At 34.6% G+C, this 14331-nt stretch overlaps 1 protein-coding gene across 7 annotated transcripts in view; it reads right to left on the minus strand.

Moving 5' to 3' along the window:
- LOC105202127 (serine/threonine-protein kinase PRP4 homolog) overlaps window positions 1–6819 on the minus strand; it is a 38154-nt gene extending 31335 nt beyond the window's left edge. For 6 of the 7 annotated variants that reach the window (XM_026141311.2, XM_039450233.1, XM_026141313.2 and 3 more), the window contains exons 1-5: window positions 6618–6819; window positions 6289–6459; window positions 5973–6222; window positions 3838–4355; window positions 1683–2334 (exon numbers count right to left, since the gene is read on the minus strand). In XM_026141311.2, coding sequence (XP_025997096.1) covers window positions 1683–2334; window positions 3838–4355; window positions 5973–6222; window positions 6289–6459; window positions 6618–6622 — 1596 coding nt within the window. In that variant the 5' untranslated portion in view covers window positions 6623–6819. The remainder of the gene's footprint in view (window positions 1–1682; window positions 2335–3837; window positions 4356–5972; window positions 6223–6288; window positions 6460–6617) is intronic. The other variant, XM_026141317.2, reaches the window with a different exon arrangement.
- Window positions 6820–14331: the final 7512 nt, after the last annotated feature.

A 14331-nucleotide genomic window follows, 5' to 3' on the forward strand; every position in this document is an offset into this window, starting at 1 on the left:
AATGAGCAATAAAAATAGATATCATTAAGTGCAATATGTGGTAAATGTGATATGTTCTTAAAAAAGAAATATATATATTATACATATAGATAAGGTAAAGTTGCTTATTATAAGAGAGGTTCCTAGTACAAAGTAGCGAGGTTTTTGCTATATTAATAAACAAATATGATTGCTACCATCATAAACTTATTACTTTTGAGGTAAAATCTATTTACTAGAAAATTCATAATTAGATTATGCGTGCAGCCATTAAAAAAAAATTTTTTTTTAATTTGGATGTTGTCAAAATTTATTGAGATAAGTGTGTAAACCTTGTTTATTATAAAATAAACAAATATTTGATAATAAATTCTGCATGCAGTGATAGAGTAAAAAATATTAATAGAAAAATACGGGATGTGACGATTTGCTTAATTATAAATATTAGATTTGGTGATTATAAAATCGCAAAGCGTAGAACTCGTAATATGAGACGCTCAAAAATCTACTTTATTATTGCATATTCTGACTTCAAAAACTTTCCAAAATGTTATAATAAAGTTATTGAGGACTTACAAATTATGATACTTTAAAGTTATGGCTTTCAGCTTATGGCTAAAGTCTGATTAGCACTGAGACTTTAAAATATCTCGAAGAAAGTAGATTTTGGAGAAAAACATTACGTATAAAAGTTTTTAGTTAGAGTATCAAAAGAGCTATTTGATTGGTCAACTAGATTTTGAGTCTGGAGCCTAATTTGAACCTAGTAAGGTCGATAAGACCCATCTCATATAAAGAAAACCTTTGTGTGTCATATTAGGAACCCTTTTTTTTGAATTAACAAAATCATCAATTTTGATAAAAAATTTCATATATAACAAAGTATAACTATTATCGGTAATTGAGTATAACTATTAAATATAACTATTGCTAACTTTTGACAATAAAACTTAAATATATTTATTATAATTTGGATATAAAAAAAGAAGTTCATTTACTATATACATTAAATACACTATAAGCTCTAAAAAATCTCATAATAGGCAAATGTACCCTACATACATAAATAGTATATTTCTTGTGCATGCATCTTGTACATATCCCTTTCTAGGATTTTTATATTTTTTATGAAAGTTTGAAATTGACAAAATCAATCAATTTGCAAGCTCCTCTGGTGAGTAATCCTACAGTGGAAGAGCGGTGGGCACAATTTTTTAAAAAATTTATAATAAGGAACTAAAAAGTCAAAGTTAATGTTCTATACAGTGGCTGGAAATTAATCTTCCCATGAAAATTGTTCATGGATCCTAATCGGTGAATTGTCCAGCCGGGGAGCATCTTGCCAAAGCAAACGTATGTAACTGCGCTCAAGAGAAGGAATTGTAGCTAAAGATGACTCAAAGCTGAACCAAAACGTCCGTTAAATTAATAAAATTGTTAATTCTACGCACCAACAACCGCGATTACTCTTATTAACCCATTAATAGTTGATTACTTAACAATTTGAGAGTACTACACTTTGGTGTCTTTTATTGTAAAAGTAACTAAATTAGTTACCAGTTACTAAAAAGTGTAAATATTACATTACACACAATTACAGATAAAAAGAAAACTAAAGTTACAGTTACTAAAAAAAGTAATTTTAAATGTAACTTCGTTACAAATAACAAATACTTCCTAACAATATCAAGAATGTTACTTACTTTGAGCAATTCTTCTCTTTGTTTTCGTTGACGTTCTATAATAGCCTCTTCATCCTCTTCTTCTTCAATATCAATATCTTTAATGTCTTCTTCGCTCGAGCTATCCGAATATTCCACTTTCAGACCTTCCGATAAAGAATCCTTATATTTATCATTACGTTCTCGCTTGTTATGTCTTTCTCTATCTTTCTCGCGATCCCTAATATGATCTCTGGTTTGTTGCTTGTCTCGATCTTTGTGATTTCGAGGAGACCTAGATCTTTTATACCGATCGTTTCGTTCTCTTTCCGATCTGGTTCGAGTAAGACTACGTGATCTTCTCGCAGTACTACGAGACCGATCTTCGATTCGATGGTCGTGATACCGAATGTCTCGCCGATCGCGACTACCGTCAGGTTGCTTGTCTCGATCTCTATTTCCATGTCGATCTTTGCTCTTACTATCCCTTTTGTCACGACTAGCATGACGACGAGGCTCTCTGCTAGACAATCTATCACGACTACGTCGATCATAACTGATGTGACGATCTCGACTGTCTTGACGTTCGCGACTTCCCATTCTGTCGCGACTCTTGCTATCTAAACTTTTTGTCTCGTTGTTATGAGTTTTTGAATTATAACGCGTAGATGGCTCTCGTTTTCGGTTTTCTTCTCTGCACACATACATTAATATGTTAATAACAATATTTTTCAATAAATTACATTGGCTAATAAACAAGATAAGCAATGGAAATATTTAAAGGATACTTTCTTCAATGAGTACCATAAATCATTCGGGTTCGTCGTTAATTTTCATCATTTTCATAAGTATATAAAAGTTATTGATAAATATGCAGTATAACGCCTTCTTTTCTGTAATTTTTTAAAATTTGTATATTTTTGTGCGTAACATATATTCTGAAAAGGAAAATCATTGTTCAAGTCCCGTTTTTTTCTAATTTCAAAGTTTTTTTGTCGGGCAATTAGGAAAATAATAATTTATAATTGTAAAAAAATAAAATAAAGATTTTCTGCTTTAATTAATTAAAAACAAAAATTAATTTCTTATATAATTTAAATTATAGCAGAGAATAATTTGTGACTTAAATTTACACTTTTTTTATTCTTTTTATGTAAATTCAAGGCTCCTGATTCCTCAGCCGAGAACTTTGCGTTAACGGTAGCGATGTACCGTCGCAAACAAAATTAGAACTAATAGCTGTAAAACACAACAGGTTGACGATGGAATTTTGTCTTGCATGACATTTCGTTATTATGTGTTTCATTATGAAAATGTGACTTATCTCGTATTTACCAAATTCATAAAAATAGGCCGCAAGTAAAGTTTAAGTTTTATACATATTTTTTACTCTGTGCTGTCCATGTGTTTTCCTGTCTAAATTCTGACTTCGTTTTACGTGCTTTTTAAGACTATTTACTGACCATTAGGCTAAAAAAAGAGTCAAGGCCCATTTACAAGTGTTTTAAAGCGATTTCGTTATTTGGTTTTATTCAAATTTTCTTTATAAATGCCATGGCAAAAACTTTTACGTGTATTTTATCATTTATAACGTCACGACTTCAATATGGCCACGGCGAGTAATCAGGAGCATTAAGTTCAAATTGCACATGTCTTTAAAACATACACTATTACCCATATTCATAGTCCCTCCTTAAAAAAATGAGGATTTCTTGTTTCTGTCTATCTTTGTTTTGCATAGGGTAATACGTAGTACATGAGACAAAAACAATAACCAGGAATCCTCGTTTCTCAAGGAAGAACTATAAATACGGTCGACAAAAGAATAAGATACGCAGTCTATCTTATAGCTATAAATTATTATTTTCCTAATTACCCACTTTGAAATAAAATAAAAAAAAAGAGAGAGAGAAAGAGAGAGACTTACGCGATGATTCTCTTATATTTTATGTAAAAATACACAAATTTATAGAATTACAAGAAAATAGATATACTGCATATTTATCAAAGCATTAAAAAATTCTTACATATACTTTAACATCTCTAAAAAGTATTTGTGACATTGACTTAAAAACATTATATATAAATGATATGACTAATTATAGGTGAAAAGATATTTCAAAGAAAAGAAATACACAGAGAACAAATGTCCTAATGGGTCCGTAAAGTGATAATAATTATAATATTTACTACTTACCGTCTATCTAATTCTCTTCTGCGTGTCTCGTCTCTTCTTAATAGATCTTTACGTCTCTGCTGATCATCATCTACTTTTCTATTGGATTCGTCTTTTTTTGTATCTCCTTTCTGTCTTTCATTAACTTTTCGTGAAGATCTGTCATTTCTTCGAGTCTCTTCTCTTTTTCCTTCCTCTCTAAGACAGATTTTCTCGTCTCTTTTCCTATCAAAATCTCTTCTTTTATCTTTAAGTTGTTCACGAACTTTTCTGTCTTTAGTAATATCAACTATAACACGTCTTTCAGTTTTTATCACTTTCTTACGTTCTTTACTATCTGATTTGCTTCTACCTCGTTTCTTCGGTGGTACATCGGCATCGCTATCATCTTCCACAAGTATCACATCGGGTGTTTCTGCCGCTGATTTTGTTTCTTCCTCTTCTTCTTCGCCTTCTTCTTCCTCTTCTTGTAATTCCTTATCTTCACCCTTTTCGGATTCATCCGAGAGATATTGTACTAAACACGCTTGCAATCGTTCCTACACATGCAATTATAATAACTTAAATCTCATTATTAGAATATACATTAAATACAAATACTTATACTGCAACATATGTTAAAATTATGTCAAGATTGTGCTTAAAATTCCAACAGTGTTTACTAAAACTAAATTGCAAATCGTTCAAATTGAATCAAGTCTCAGTGGATACGATTCAATTCGTTTTCAAATCTAAAAGGAATCTTACACACAAAAATATTCGAATTCTAATAGTTCGAGAATTTTGAATCATTGTTGATTCAAATCAATTTATTTCATAAATGAAGCAATCACTTATTTTAATTGCTTCAATTATATCTTCAGTATGACCAATTCTCGGGCCTGATTGTTGATTTTCAAAATCTTTTTATCATTTTTAAATCTTATAAATAGGTCAAAAATTAGTATACTCAATATATAATCGTTTTTCTAAATTTCAATATTTCATAGATTTGTATCATAATTTTATAAAATTTAGTAAAAAATTTTTAATTGTCCGTTATATTTTCCTAAAGTGCACTAAAGTACTATCATTTCGATAGTAACATGTAATTTCTATATGTATTTCTATATTTATCAGTATACCCTTATACTTATCTAATATTATAAATTTTTATTTGGCATATAAAAAGAAAATATTACATTTAAAGTATGTTGAGAAAATTAGATTTAAATTCAACTTATATTCAAATTGAGAAAAAAATTCAATTTAATTAGATTAAGAGGGGGGGGGGATTGCCATACATACTTTACATAATCATAACTGTAACATATTGTACTGAATTTGTCAATAATAGTCCAGAATTTTGTGTGTGTGTGTGTGTGTGTGTTTGTTAAAACTGTAAGTGCATTATTACTAAACTCTCAACTCTTGGCTAATTCCTATGTTATATCTTATATTTACTGTTACAGAAAGTGTGTGCAGCAGCCCTTAAACATAAAAATTCTAGATTTAATTCAAATTCACATTTGCTATCAAAGATTTATTTTGATTCAATCTCATAAACTCAAATTATATAAAAGAATTCCTGGATTTTCCAAAAATCTAATTTAAAATTTCATGTAAAAGTACAGAATTTGTTAATGTAGCTTTAAAATAAATTTATTTTATCATATATACCTTTTGATGTTCTTTAATCATATAACCACAAAGAATAGCTATGTAAGTTTCAAATATTAAATTGGAGAAAGCCTTGAAAAAATGAACTAAAAAGCTGCAGCATCACTCATAGCCTCAGTGTATCATTTTATCTTTGTTGTTCACCGAAAGATATTAAAGATATTAAACAAAGATAAAATGATATAGAAAAGCACTCATAATGTTTCTGAATGCAACCTAAATGGTATATAACAACCAATTCTGCTAAACACATTTTCTTCACAAATTAGAAATGTATAAAATAATCTAATTTAAAATATATAAAATAATCTATAAAATTTAGAGTTACTAGTCACTAAAAAAATGTAATTCAATTATAGATAGAAACTTAAGATAGTAACTATCAAAAAACTAACAAGATAACTAGGACAATAATAGGATAGTTCCCAATCTAATAAAATATATACTAATGCATATAACATTATTATATTTTCATTAATTAGAATCAATGTACCTACCTTTTGTTTCATTAATTCTTCAAGATCAATATCATCTTCTATAATCGTGCAATCTACTTCATCTGAATCAAGATCAACTAATTTCTCGTCTTCACTTTCTTCTGTAGAAATAACTTCTAATACAGAAGTTTTCGTTTTTCCATTCATACCAATTTCTTTATGTACTACGTTGGAAATTGGTTTTTCTTCCACAGTACCATTTTCCACATTTCGATCTCTTTTTGGTTTCTTGTGTTTCTTGTGTTTCCGTCTATAAAAAAAAGTAATTTTAATTTTGATCAGTTTATAATTACTCACAGTTACTCAGTTATATTACCTCTCTTGCTTATCTGATCGTTCATCATCTTTTTCAATTAATTTTTCCTTCTTATGTTTGTGATGTTTATGTTTTCTCTTTTTTTTCTTTTTTTGATCAATCACACCATCAGCATCAGAATCTAATCCTAAGGGTTCTCGTTTACATTCAGGATCCTCCAAATCAGATGTACTGCAAATATATATCAAAATAAATATCTAGGTAAAATTATTTTTTTATGGAAAGAGAATGTATTCAATCTTTTTCATTTTATCCACAAATTAAGGACAAATTTCTCTTTATTGATGTAATGTAATATTAAATTGAGTTTCTGTACACAATACACTTACCCCATAATGAAGTTTAGTAAATAATTTATGGATAAATCATAAAATAACTACGCACAGTGATTCCAATTATCCAAATAATTGCAACGAACACGATCAATGATCTGCAAGGAACATACGAACACACGAATTTCTCAGTAAAACGCCATTTTGCATGTTCTATCGCTTTTCATACGAGTTGTTTTCATGTATTGATGATTATCGATTGATGAGATTCGAGTTGTTCACTCGATTCTTTCTTCTCGACAATGCGAGAATGGCGAGAATCTAGGGTGTTTACAATGACTGCGTTCAGCAGACTCAATATGTTGAGATATTCTTCTAGATCATCCAATCAGACTTTTAGATTTAGAAGAATACACCAATAACAGCAAGCGCTCACTAAACTGTTGAGTCTGCTGAACGCAGCCAATAACTCAACCGTTTGTTTTCTGTTCCTGGGGGTCTATCATAGGCTTGTTTTCTATTCCTGCACTAGACTGCACTGGAACGTTCCTTCTTGCTTTCGCTAACTTTGAAACATCTATCTATTTCATTTTAAGTGTACACTTATTTAGAGAGTTCAGGAACAGAAAACAAACGGAATGGTACTCAACGTAGGTATAGAAAATTTCCCTAGGCTAATCGGATTGACGATTGCTGTCTCAAATGTAATCCGATTGATGACAAAGCGTGGAGACCGAGAAACATGCTTGAAAAGAAAGTCTCTTTATTTTTTTAAATAATAACACAAAAAATCAAAGATAAAGTTAAAAAGAATGATTTGAATTTAAATTTATTATATTTTTTTGTCTAAACACTAAATTTCGTTTAAATTTCTATTTGTAAAAATTAATTAATCTATTCTAAAGTTTGTGGTTATATCGGAAACAAATCAAAATTAATAAAACAATTATTAATTGTTAGGTACAAATTAAAGCATATAATATTTTAAGCATATCATATAGAATTTCTGTTTATTATAAACTTAGTAAAAATAACTTTAAAATCATTCAACTACATTAAACATTAATCAATATTATATGTTAAAAATCAATAATGTTTCTAAAAATGTTCTTTTTATTCTTTTCCAAATCGTAAATAAACTTCAATTCCATGAATAAATAAAAATTACTGGAAAATGGATTTATATGAAGAGGGCATTATTGAACAATATCAATTTGTGCTAACTTAAAATTTGTAAAATCTGCTTTTCTTTATTAGTTGTTTATTAGAGAGTAATAATATAAAAATGGAATATACGCATCATATATGCATACAATTATTTTAATATTATTTATGTACATTCCGTTCTTATATTATTACTCTCTAATGAACAACTAACAAAGAATAGCAGATTTTACAAATTTTAAGTTAGCACAAATTGATATTGTTCAATAATGTCCTTTTCATGTCCATTTTCCAGTAATTTTTATTTATTCTTGGAGTTGAAGTTTATTTAAGATCTGGAAAAGAATAAAAAAAACATTTTCAGAGACATTATTGATTTTTAACATATAAATTAATATTGATTAATGTATAATGTAGTTAAATAATTTCAAAGTTATTTTTACTAAGTTTATAATAAACAGGAATTCTATATGATATGCTTGAAATATTATATGCTTTAATATGTATCTAATAATTAATAATTGTTTTATTATTTTTGATTTGTTTCCGATATAACCACAAACTTTAGAATAGATTAATTAATTTTTACAAACAGAAATTTAAACAAAATCCAGTGTTTAGACAAAAAAAATTACGATAAATCTAAATTCAAATCATCCTTTTTAACTTTATCTTTGATTTTTTGTGTTATTATTTTAAAAAATAAAGAGACTTATAGCGTTTTTCACTGGGCGACACTGAGTGCGCACTGGAAACTCGCCGAGTTCAGGCGACACTGCCCGAGTGCACTGACAGTGCGAGTTTCTTGCACTCTCAGCTAAACACGTCCATTATTTTCCGTGCAGTTTTATGGCGCATTATATTCGATACCTTTTGAACATTAGCATCACAAAAATTTGTAATTTAATATGGAAGGATCGATTAGTTTGTGTATTTCTTTTAGAATAAATACTGAAATATTAACTTTAACCCTTGAGCCGCTTGAAACGGACTTATATAATAAATTAAAGAGTAAGTATATACTTATGATCTTGGTTTTTGAGGTTATTCAATGCACATGTTAGAAAAGAAATTGATAAATTTCTATAAAATTAATAAATAAAAATAATAATAAAATTAATAAAATAATAAAATTAATTGGTAAGTACCACAGACTCCATTAGATTAAAAATAATTAATAATAATAATGTAATATAATAATAATAGTAATAGTAATAGTAGTAATAGTAATAATAGTAATAATAATAATATAATTAATAATACAATTATTAATAATATAATTATTTGTATTAGAGAATAAAACGTAGGAAATACGAATCAAACGCAGTAGTTGGTGCGTCAATATAATAATACATATATTTCGCTATTAATACATAAACGTGAATACAAATAACGGACGCGTTTCAACTTTCCTTGAAGTCATTCTCAACGATAATTTTCAATTAACAAAATCATATATGCTAATTGTTAATTTAAAATTATCGTTGAGAATGACTTCAAAGAAAGTCGAAACGCGTCCGTTATTTGTATTCACATTTATGTACTGATAGCGAAATATATTTACTATTTATATTATTGACGCATCAACTACCGCATTTGATTCGCATTTCCTACGTTTTATTCTCTAATTTTAATACTACCAAGTCTATCTTAAATATTTTGATAATTATTTGTAGTATTGATACTATATATTTATACAATATATATTATTGCTTCACGTGTAATACAATATAATCTGCAGAAACAATGAAAACAGATGTATTTACATCTTTATCCGTTAAGTTATGCACCACCTGAACAAAATTTTTGATTTTCGGAATTTTCCGTGGATTTTTTAATACTTCTTCTTCATCACTGCTAGATGATGATGAAGAAAGCAAATCTAGTAATGCAATTGCTAATCGTGCGTCCCGCGCAGCCATGTTTGTAGCGGCTGGTGACTTCCCCTTCTACCTACCGCATAGGCGGAGGAGTCGAGGAGTCGAGCGAGCGCTAGTTGCTAAGCGCAGCAGTCTGTTGTCAGACCGGCTCTTGTGAGCGTCGCTTAACTTGCGATATATACCGTCGTAGTATAGCATCAGTCTGTATCTGTTCATACGCGTGCGTCTTTATTCTTGTAGTACATACAATAAACTCTGTTTCCCTCATTAACTGTGCAGCTCAATTAATTACGAGGCCCTAGCCCTCAATTGGTGACCCCGACGTGATTCGCGAACGTCGTCGAGCTTAGTGCGCGGTTTCGAGAATTTCCTCGACGAGAGTCGTGCGTGTCTTCCGTTCACGGGGGACACGCGACGGCATTTTTTGCCTGTTGCAGAACGATTCCTCGACACTACAGGAGAATTAGCGCATATTCATTGCGTAGTGACAGTGACCTCGAGACCGTTATTGCATCATTGCTGTTATTGCACGGTCATCTCGAACTCGGTGCGTGATTGGACGAGGCAGTAGGAATCGCCGTGCCATTTGACTACACGGTTCCCGCCACATCGTTGCTGAGGCAGCCCGTCCCCCGGGATATCGTCCCAGGCGAGGTTGTTCCAGATTCATCGGCTCGCCTCATCGTGTCCAACGGATCATCGCAGCTCTTCGTAGCCGCCAAGATCGCCGCACCCCTCGTAACGTTAACATTTCATTTATTTATACTCGGTTATCGTTAACGAAATTGCATCAACGTAGCCGGTATTTAAAATTATCTCCCAGGCGAGGGAAGCGCTAGAAAACTTTGCACGTTTGTGCACGTGTCAACGTGCTGACATATTGCGTCATCGCGCTTGTTAAATCTTGCGACCGCTATTTTTCTTTGTCAGCCTACACATTCGTATGTCGTGCGTTCTCAACGTCGCGACCGCCATTTTTCCTCGTCAACCTACACATTCATATTTCGTGCGCTCTCAACGTCGCGACCGCCATTTTTCCTATGTCAGCCCGCACGTTTGTATTTAGTGCGTCATCAACACTGCGATCGCCATTTTCTTTTGTCATTGCGCACATTTTCATTTCATGCGTTTTTAACGTGTTTACCGCCATTGTCATTACTATGGCTGAGGAACAATCGCGCGTAGAAGCGTATCGCGTTCCAAAAATTCCACCTTTCTGGAAAAACGCACCAGAAACTTGGTTTATCCAAGTCGAAGCGTCATTGCGCGTGGCGAATATTACTGTAGACCGTACTAAGGCCGATTTTCTGCTAACCGGTGTCGACCATGAAGTAGTCTCACACGTCACCGACTTAGTTACGGCAGACCCACCGCTCGAAAACTTATATCAACGATTAAAGGAACGCATTTTATCAGTTTACGCGATCTCTCCCGAAGCTCGCTTGCGTCAATTGTTGAAAGGGCAAGTGTTAGGCCGGCAAAAACCATCGCATTTGCTCAACTATATGAAAAATCTCAATAATGGGCAATGTAGTACCGCAGTTCTTAAATCATTATTTATCGAACAATTGCCTGAGACACACAAAGCCATTTTAGTCGCGGCTAACGAACCGAATTTACAAAAGCTAGCCGAAATTGCGGATAGGCTAGCAGATATTAATAATCCATCTACATCCGTAGTGCCGTTTGTCGCGCCGGTAAATAAAAACATACAGCGTGACACCGATGCCCCGTCCAGCATCGAAGAAAAATTATCCGTATTAACCAAACAACTCGCCTCTTTAAACAGGGAAGTAACAAAACTTAAACGGCGACGTTCTGTGTCGCGAGGCCGTTCCCCTGAGGCATCCGCAAATCCCAAGAAACCTGACAAACAGTCAGATATTTGTTTCATTCACCGCAAATACGGAGAAAAAGCGATCTCCTGTCGCAAACCTTGCTCGTGGCAAGCCCCTAAAAAATCGGAAAACTAAATTCCTCTCCCCTTGTTCAGACGGTCCGGGGAGACGAATCAACGCAAAGCCGTCTTCACGTGTTCGATCGCGTTACCGGCCGGCAATTTCTTGTCGATACTGGCGCGGAGATATCCGTCTTACCAGCGTCACTTAGCGACAGAAAAATGCTGTCGGACGTTAAGTTATATGCGGCTAACAATTCAATAATCGACACGTTTGGCAAACGTTGCATTACTCTTAATTTAGGTCTCCGGCGACCCATAACGTGGAATTTCCGCATCGCTTCAGTGCCGCATGCAATTATCGGCGCCGACTTGCTTAAAGCATATCAGTTAATAGTCGATTTACACAAACGCCGATTGATCGATAGCAATACTAAGCTCTCTTCCGTGGGCAAATTACGGGTCGTGCCGGAAGTCAACATTTCAACGGTCAACCGCGAGTCTACTTTCGCGAATATTCTTTCCGAATTCCCGGAAATAACAGGGACCAATCAAATGATTCCCTCTAAAGTGCGTGATGTCGAGCATCACATTTTAACTACGGGCCCGCCCGTCGCGGAACGTCCTCGACGTTTACCCCCGGACAAATTGAAGGCGGCTCAAGCCGAATTCAAACGACTTACGGAATTAGGCATTTGTAGGCCATCCAACAGTCCGTGGGCTAGCCCCATCCATCTCGTTCGTAAAAAGAACGGTGATTGGCGCGTGTGCGGCGACTATCGTCGTCTTAATTCAGTGACTATTCCGGATAAATATCCCATTCCGCATATTCACGATTTTTCCGCCAACCTAACCGGCAAATCAATCTTTTCTAGTCTGGATCTGTGTAAAGCGTACCACCAGATTCCAGTAGCTGAAGCGGACGTCCCCAAGACGGCCGTTATTACACCCTTCGGTTTATTTGAATATGTTCATATGACATTCGGTTTGCGCAATGCTGCGCAGTCTTTTCAACGTTACATCCATCGTGCTCTCAGAGATTTGGATTTCGTTTTCGTTTATATCGACGATATCCTTGTTGCATCCTCCTCAGTCGAGGAACACAAGGAGCATCTTCGTTTGGTCTTCCAAAAACTTAAAGATTTCGGGTTATTCCTAAACCCTTCTAAATGCATCTTAGGCGCGAAAGAGATAATCTTTTTAGGATACTCAATCAATCGCGATGGTATTAAACCAGTCCCTGAGAAAGTGGCGGCTATTCAAAATATACCCAAGCCACGTACAGTCGCTGAATTACGACGATTTTTAGGCGCCTTAAATTTTTATCGGCGTAGTCTTCCCCACGCAGCCAGCGTGCAATCCCCTCTCCATGTTTACCTTAAAGATTCGCGTAAAAACGACAAGCGCGAGATAACATGGACACTCGATGCCGAAACCGCGTTCGTTACAGCAAAAACTGATCTGGCCAACGCGGCGTTATTAGCGCATCCTTCCGCAACCGCGAAAACTCGGTTGGTTACCGACGCTTCAGATTTCGCGATGGGAGCCGTACTCGAACAAAAATTTGAAAACACGTGGAGACCTTTGTCTTTCTTTTCAAGAAAATTCACGGCTTCCCAAAAAAACTACAGCGCTTACGACCGCGAACTTACCGCGATTTACGAAGCGATTAAATATTTTAAATACTTTTTAGAAGGTCGTAACTTTAAAATTTTAACCGACCATAAGCCGTTAGTTTACGCGTTTCAACAACGCTCAGACAAAGCCTCCCCGAGGCAATTACGGCAACTATCATTTATCGCGCAATTCACCACCGATTTAGAACACCTTCCAGGTTCTAGCAATGTTGTTGCCGACAGCCTTTCGCGCATAGAGGCACTCCGCCTACCCGTCGAATTCGAATTAATCGATCTCGCCGCGCGACAAAAAGAGGATGACGAACTCAAGCACCTGCTTACATCAGACTCATCTTCTCTTAAACTTAAAAAATTTATTTGGGGTTCCGCTAACACTGAGCTCTACTGCGAACTATCAGGAGAATCTATTCGTCCTTATATTCCGGTATCTCTTAGGAAGCAGGTTTTCGACCTGTTTCATAACCCCGCGCATCCGAGCGCAAAAGTCACCGATCGTGTAATCAGACAACGCTATATCTGGCCTAATCTACATCGCGACGTCGCGGCATGGGCAGCTAATTGCATCGATTGCCAGCAATCTAAAATATCTCGGCACGTGAAACAAACGCCTTCTCACTTTGTCGCTCCTGACGGGCGTTTCGACCATGTCCATATGGACATTATCGGTCCGTTGCCATTAAACGGTAATTACAGATATTGCCTTACTATTATAGACAGATTTTCGCGTTGGCCGGAAGCTATCCCGATTACCGACATCACGGCTCAAACAATAGCTAAAGCATTCCATGATCATTGGATCACTCGATTTGGCGCGCCAAAAATCCTGACCACGGACCAGGGAGCGCAATTCGAATCACAGCTTTTCACAGCTCTGTTATCTTTGATAGGGTGTAGACGTATTCGTACTACGGCTTACCACCCTGCCTCTAACGGCATGATCGAGCGCTGGCACCGCTCGTTAAAAGCAGCTTTAATGTGTCACGGGACATCAGATTGGGTTAACACGCTCCCAACCGTTCTACTCGGTTTGCGAACCCATGTACGTCTTGACACCCAGGCCTCTCCGGCCGAGTACATTTATGGTACCACTTTACGAGTACCCGGAGAATTTTTCCTCCAAGATGACTTCACACCAGATCCCCAGATCTTCATAGATGACTTTCGTCAATACATGCGCCAAGTTAAGCCTGTCC

This window comes from Solenopsis invicta, chromosome 6 (assembly GCF_016802725.1).
Source record: "Solenopsis invicta isolate M01_SB chromosome 6, UNIL_Sinv_3.0, whole genome shotgun sequence".
NCBI classification, from domain to species: domain Eukaryota; kingdom Metazoa; phylum Arthropoda; class Insecta; order Hymenoptera; family Formicidae; genus Solenopsis; species Solenopsis invicta.